The sequence below is a fragment of the Tupaia chinensis genome, unplaced genomic scaffold (genome assembly GCF_000334495.1).
Source record: "Tupaia chinensis unplaced genomic scaffold, TupChi_1.0 Scaffold148210_1, whole genome shotgun sequence".
Taxonomy (NCBI): domain Eukaryota; kingdom Metazoa; phylum Chordata; class Mammalia; order Scandentia; family Tupaiidae; genus Tupaia; species Tupaia belangeri.
The window spans coordinates 528,146-534,010 of record NW_006208060.1 but is presented as its reverse complement, the minus strand read 5'-3'; the positions used below and the strand labels follow the sequence as shown (position 1 = coordinate 534,010).

The window sequence follows — 5,865 nt, the reverse complement described above, 5'->3', positions numbered from 1 at the left end:
AGACTGAGCGGCTCCTGACCCCCAACCCTGGGTATGGGACACGCACGGGGACTTCACCGCCCCCCCGGACCCCCCCAGAAGAGGAAGACCTCCGCCGCCGTCTCAAGTACTTTTTCATGAGTCCCTGCGACAAGTTTCGGGCCAAGGGCCGCAAACCGTGCAAGCTGATGTTGCAAGTGGTGAAGATCCTGGTGGTCACCGTGCAGGTGAGGCCAGCCACACGGACCCCCACGCAGCGTTCTGTCCAGGGGCGTCTTGGGTTGGGAGCGTCGTCCGGGTCCCTCATTGCAGCATCATTAATGACAGTGACAATGGAGGTGACCAGTCAGGAAGCGATCTGAGCCCCCTGTGTGACGCAGCATCCTCCAGGCTCACAAATGCCTTACGAGGTCCGGCCAGCTGTCCCGACCCCCACCCCCACTGTTCGATGAGGTCACTGGAGCCCAGAGCTGCTAAGGGGCTTCTGCAACGTTACACGGGCCACCGGGTTTGGGAGCTGGGATTGCAAAGCGCGGGCTTTTTGTTTGCTGTAGAGCGCATGCACTCATTGCAGAGGGAGGTGAGAAAGCACCCCCGGGGGATGGGCACTCTGAAATCCTCTTCCCTTCTCCTCTAGTCCTCTTGGGATTTGGGGCATTTTTCTTTTTCTTTTTTCTTAAAAGAATGATTTATTTACTTAATTCCATTTGTTATTATTATTTTTAATTTGACCAGAGACAGAGAGAGGGAGAGAGAAAGGGGAAGTGGGAAAGCAAGCTGCCAGGTCCAGGATTCGAACCGGGGTTGGCCACATGGGAATCCAGCACCTTTCACCACCACGCCACCTGCCGGCCCACACTTGGCATGTTTCTCAAGCCGCTGGATCCGGAACTCAAACCATGCCGTCAACCATGTGGGATCCAGCCACTCCCACCACAGATGCCACAGTCTGAGATTTTATTCCATTTTCCAGGAGCGTTTCAAAGGCCCCTGTAGATGCTCCCTGCTTTGTATTGAGGGTATGGCGGTTGGCCTGATACAGAGCCAATGCAGGGGCCTGGGTGAGCCAGGCAGAGTGAGTTGAATCAGGGACCAGCAGATGGCATAGTGGTTACGTTGCTGGACTCCCATGTAGTCGACCATGGTTGAAGTCCTGGACCCAGCGACTTAAAACTCATGCCAGGTGTATGTGCATCCATGCTCAAAATCCCTGGAGGAGAATGGAGGAGAAGGGATTGCAGTGTGGCCATCTCCCCTGGGGTGAGGGGTGATCTCTCACTCTCTGTCTTTCTGTGTCTCTCTGTGGCCAGTGCTTGCGCCCCATAGCAAAAATCTCCCCCCCACCAAAAAAAAAAGAATGAGTCGAATCAAGTAACAAAAGGCAGGGGCGGGTGGAGATCTCCTTCCCCTTCCTCCCCAGTCCCCGGAGGAAGCCCCCGCCCCAGGCTGGCTGCCAACCTCCCGGGCCTGTCTCCCCAGCTCATTCTGTTCGGGCTCAGCAACCAGCTGGCCGTGACGTTCCGGGAAGAGAACACCATCGCCTTTCGGCACCTCTTCCTGCTGGGCTACTCGGATGGGGCGGACGACACGCTGGCGGCCTACACGCGGGAGCAGCTCTACCAGGCGATCTTCTTCAGCGTGGACCAGGTGCGGTGCGCGGGTGCAGGCGGGACTGCAGCCGGGGTGGGCGACCCTGGCCCACCTCCCCTTTCTGCACCCACAGTACCTGATGCTGCCCGACGTGTCGCTGGGCCGGTACGCCTACGTCCGAGGCGGGGCAGGCCCTTTGGCCAACGGCTCGGCGCTGGCTCTGTGCCAACACTACTACCGCCACGGCCACGTGGACCCGGCCAACGAGACCTTTGACATCGACCCGATGGTCATCACTGGTGAGCGGCGCAGGGGGGCTTAGCTGCTGAGAGCCAGCTCTGCCTTGGGCATCGTGATCCGGGGTGGCCGTGGTCACACGTGGCTTCAGTGCGATGCTTGACGTGCAGGAAACGGCAGAGATATTAGGGTTTAGTCTTGGCCAGAGGGGTGTGCACTCGCTGGAGAGAGGGAGCGAGAGAAGGCACCTCCGTGGGCACGGCCATGCCGCAGGCCCTTCTCCTCCACCCCCTCTCCTGTCTGCATTTTGGGCGCGCACACATGCACACGTGCCCAGAGTTTCTGAAACCACCACGTCTGGGACTCGAGCCGTGCAGTCGGCCAGGTGGGATCCAGCCGCCCGAACTGCCACACCACCAGCAGTCCCTGTGATTTTTTTTTTTTTTAAGTTTGTTTCTTTTATGAGAACGAGAGGGAGACGTCCCCAGTTCCCTTCCTCCAGCGTTAGTCGGTTGGCCTTAGGCATGCGTACCCCCAGAATTCCAGGTCAGCCCGGGATCCGAGTCTCGCAGTCAGCCGCGTGGCCTTCAGCATCACAGGGGCCCGTCACTGCCCATATCACAACTTTTTAAAGTTTATTTATTTACCTTTTAAAATGTGTTTTTATTTGTTCATTCACTTATTGTAATTTGACCAGAGAGAGACACAGAGAGAGAGAGAGAGAGAGGGAAAGTAAGAAAGCAAGCCACCAGGTCTGGGACTCGAACCGTGGTTGGCCATGTGGGAGTGTCCAGCGCCTTAACCACCACGCCACCTGCTGGCCCCAATATTTATTACTTTTTCTGTGATGAAGAGAGACAGGCAGCACCCCCAGTGGGTTCTCAGTGCCACACTGCACCCCGTCCTAGCCAGCCCCGGGTCACGGAATACGCTGTGAGGTTGGCCTCGCAGCCTGGGGTTTATTGTGCCCCGTCAGCTCCCTGCTTCCTGTGGCCATTCACGGACTAAACGTCTGGGGCCATGGAGTGCCAGCCTGGGGAGACGGCTAATGTTTCCACGCAGGGAAGAAGGCCTCGGGGCTCTGGGAGACCAGCCTGGCCTCGCCCGCTCATGAGGCCCTTCCCTGACTCTGTCCTCAGACTGCATCGGGGTGGACCCCCCCGAGAGACCCCTCGTGCCCCCCAGTGACGATGACCCTGTCCTCTTGGATGGCACTTCTGGTTACAGGAACCTCACGCTCAAATTCCACAAGTACTGCCCGCTCTCGCGGCGGGGTCTCTCCAGGCGGGCAGAGGGATGGGGGAGGCCGTCCCGGGCATGCCGGGGTGGGCAGGGGTGTGTCAGGCGGGGCAGGGGCTAGGGGAAGAGGCAGAGCCCCGGCCCCTTACCCGCGCCTCCCCCCAGGCTGATCAACGTCACCATCCACTTCCAGTTGAAGACCATCAACCTGCAGAGTCTCATCAACAATGAAATCCCGGACTGCTACACCTTCGGCGTCTTGGTGAGGACCCTCCGGCCATCTGGGGACCACAGGGGCCCTGAGTTCCGGGACAGGACCCAGTCGGAGGGAGGCCGGGGCCAGATGATGTCATCCCGGTCCCTGCGCTCGGGGCTGCCCAGGTTCACTCTGCCCTCCCACCCCGCCGCCCCTGCAGATCACGTTCGACAACAAGGCTCACAGTGGGAGGGTCCCCATCAGCCTGCAGACCCACGCCCACATCCAGGAGTGTAAGCACCCCAGCGTCTTCAGGCACGGTGGGCTTGTGGCCACTCAGGCAACACCAACTGGACCCCCGACTTGCCCAGGGATCCCCAAGCCCCAGCCTAGAACCGACCCTTCCAGGGATGCCCGTGCCCCAGCCCAGCACCTGCCGCAGAATCTGAAACCCTAGCCCGCTGCCAACCAGGGACCCCGACTCACCTCACATGACTGCTGAGCACGCTTGGCCTCAGCCTGGCCAAGCCCCGGCCCTGACCCCCAGGCCCCCTCACACCCCGGCTCCCCGGCTGCCCTCCCCGCAGGAGACAACAGCTTCCGGCTGCTGTTCGACGTGGTGGTCATCCTCACCTGTGCCCTGTCCTTCCTGCTGTGCGCCCGCTCGCTGCTCCGCGGCTTCCTGCTGCAGAACGTGAGGCCCCGGCTCACGGGGGGACGGAGCCCGCCCTGCCCAGCTCTGGGGTCAGGCCCTCACCCGCCCCCCTCCGCCTCCTGCAGGAGTTTGTGGGTTTCATGTGGCGGCACCGAGGACGCGAGATCGGCCTGTGGGAGCGGCTGGAGTTTGTCAACGGCTGGTACATCTTGCTGGTCACCAGCGACGTCCTCACCATCTCGGGCACCGTCATGAAGATCGGCATCGAAGCCAAGGTGGGTCCTGCCCATCCCCGCCCTGCCAACCACCTGGGGCCCCGTCTTCCCCGCCGAGGAAAGGCCTGGGCATCGGGTGACGCGTCTCCCGTGTCCCCAGAACCTGGCGAGCTACGACGTCTGCAGTATCCTCCTCGGCACCTCCACGCTGCTCGTCTGGGTGGGCGTCATCCGCTACCTGACCTTCTTCCACAAGTACAACGTGAGCCTCAGCCCGCCGCCTCCCACCCTACCCCGTAACCGGGCACCCTCGGCCCTCACCCGCCCCTGCCATGGCCCGGGCAAGCCTCCTCGGACCAGCCCGCCCAGAAATACCTGTCCCTGCATCCCTGCCCCATGACGGCCACCCAGCCCATCTGCCGTGGGGTACCCATGGACCCCTCAGGGCAGCTCCCACCCTACTTTTCTTTCTTTTTTTAAAATTTAACTTTATTTATTTATTTTAATTTGACCAGAGAGGGACAGAGCCAGAGAGAGAGAAAGGGAGAGAGAGAGGAAGAGAGAAAGCAAGCTGCCAGGTCCAGGACTCGAACTGTGGTCAGCCATGTGGGAGTCCAGCACTCTTAACCACCGTGCCACCTGCTGGCCCCATCCAGCCCTTCTTTTTGTTTCTTTTTGTTTCTTTTTGTTGTTATTTTGCTTTTAGGCATTTACTATAGGGCATGCGCGCTCACTGGAGAGAGACAGAGAGGCAGAGAGAGAAGTGAGAACTCTTCCTTTTCTAGTCTCCTCCTAGGATTTTGGGCAGGAGCGCGCACGGGCCCAGCATGGTTCTTTAGCTGCCAAGTCCAAGACTCAAACTGTGGTCGGCCATGGGGGATCCAGCCACCTCACCTTCCACATCCCCGGCCCTGGCCTGCCCCTGCCCTTCCTAAGCACCCCAGCCTCTGTGGCCACACTCACTGTGCCCGCCCCACCCCACCCCACCCTCTGGTCTGTGGCCACGCCCCCACCTGCCCTCTGTCCCCAGATCCTCATCGCCACGCTGCGGGTGGCCCTCCCCAGCGTGATGCGCTTCTGCTGCTGCGTGGCCGTCATCTACCTGGGCTATTGCTTCTGCGGCTGGATCGTGCTGGGGCCCTACCACGTGAAGGTAGGACTGCGGCTGGGTCCTCGTCACCTGTGGTGGGAGGGTTCCCGGGCCCCCTGGCTCACCCTGCGTGGGCCCCCTCAAACCCTGCTGCCTTCTTTGGCTCTGTCCCCTTTGGTCCCTGGTGACCTTGACGTGTGTCCCATGACCATGTGGAATCGATGGCCCCTGCGTGGCTGCTGGTACTCTGTCCACCAGCCCACTCCTCCTGGTGACCTTGACAGTGACCTTGTGGCTTTATCATGGTCACAGATGCCGATGATGATCCTGTCTTGACCCAGGTTGCTCCACCTTCAGCTCTGTCTGCTGTCCTCTCTGATCTACAGGGGGCTGTCCTCGACCCTGTGACCTTGTTATTGACCCTGCAACCCTGTCTTTCACATGGTGGCCCCGTTCTGACTGCTGCTGCTGCCTCCTGTCCCCTCTGACCCCTGGGGAACCTGTCACTGACCTTATGACCTTGTTATTGATCTGTGACCTTCTCTTTGACATGGTGCCCCTTAGATGGCCCCTTGGCGACTGCTGGTACTGCCCACCATTCCTTCTGATCGCTGGGGAATGCCACTGACCTCTGACCTTGTCTTTGACGCGGCCCTCAGATGCC

General features: G+C 60.3%; 1 protein-coding gene across 1 annotated transcript in view; it reads left to right on the top strand.

Moving 5' to 3' along the window:
* MCOLN1 (mucolipin TRP cation channel 1) overlaps positions 1–5,865 on the top strand; it is a gene marked incomplete at its 5' end in the record, with an annotated part of 13,287 nt that continues 7,422 nt past the window's right edge. The window contains 10 exon segments of the mRNA XM_014584923.1: positions 1–206; positions 1,459–1,626; positions 1,703–1,868; positions 2,946–3,057; positions 3,211–3,307; positions 3,462–3,561; positions 3,829–3,935; positions 4,022–4,171; positions 4,272–4,373; positions 5,142–5,264. Of these exon segments, the coding sequence (XP_014440409.1) occupies positions 1–206; positions 1,459–1,626; positions 1,703–1,868; positions 2,946–3,057; positions 3,211–3,307; positions 3,462–3,561; positions 3,829–3,935; positions 4,022–4,171; positions 4,272–4,373; positions 5,142–5,264 (1,331 nt within the window).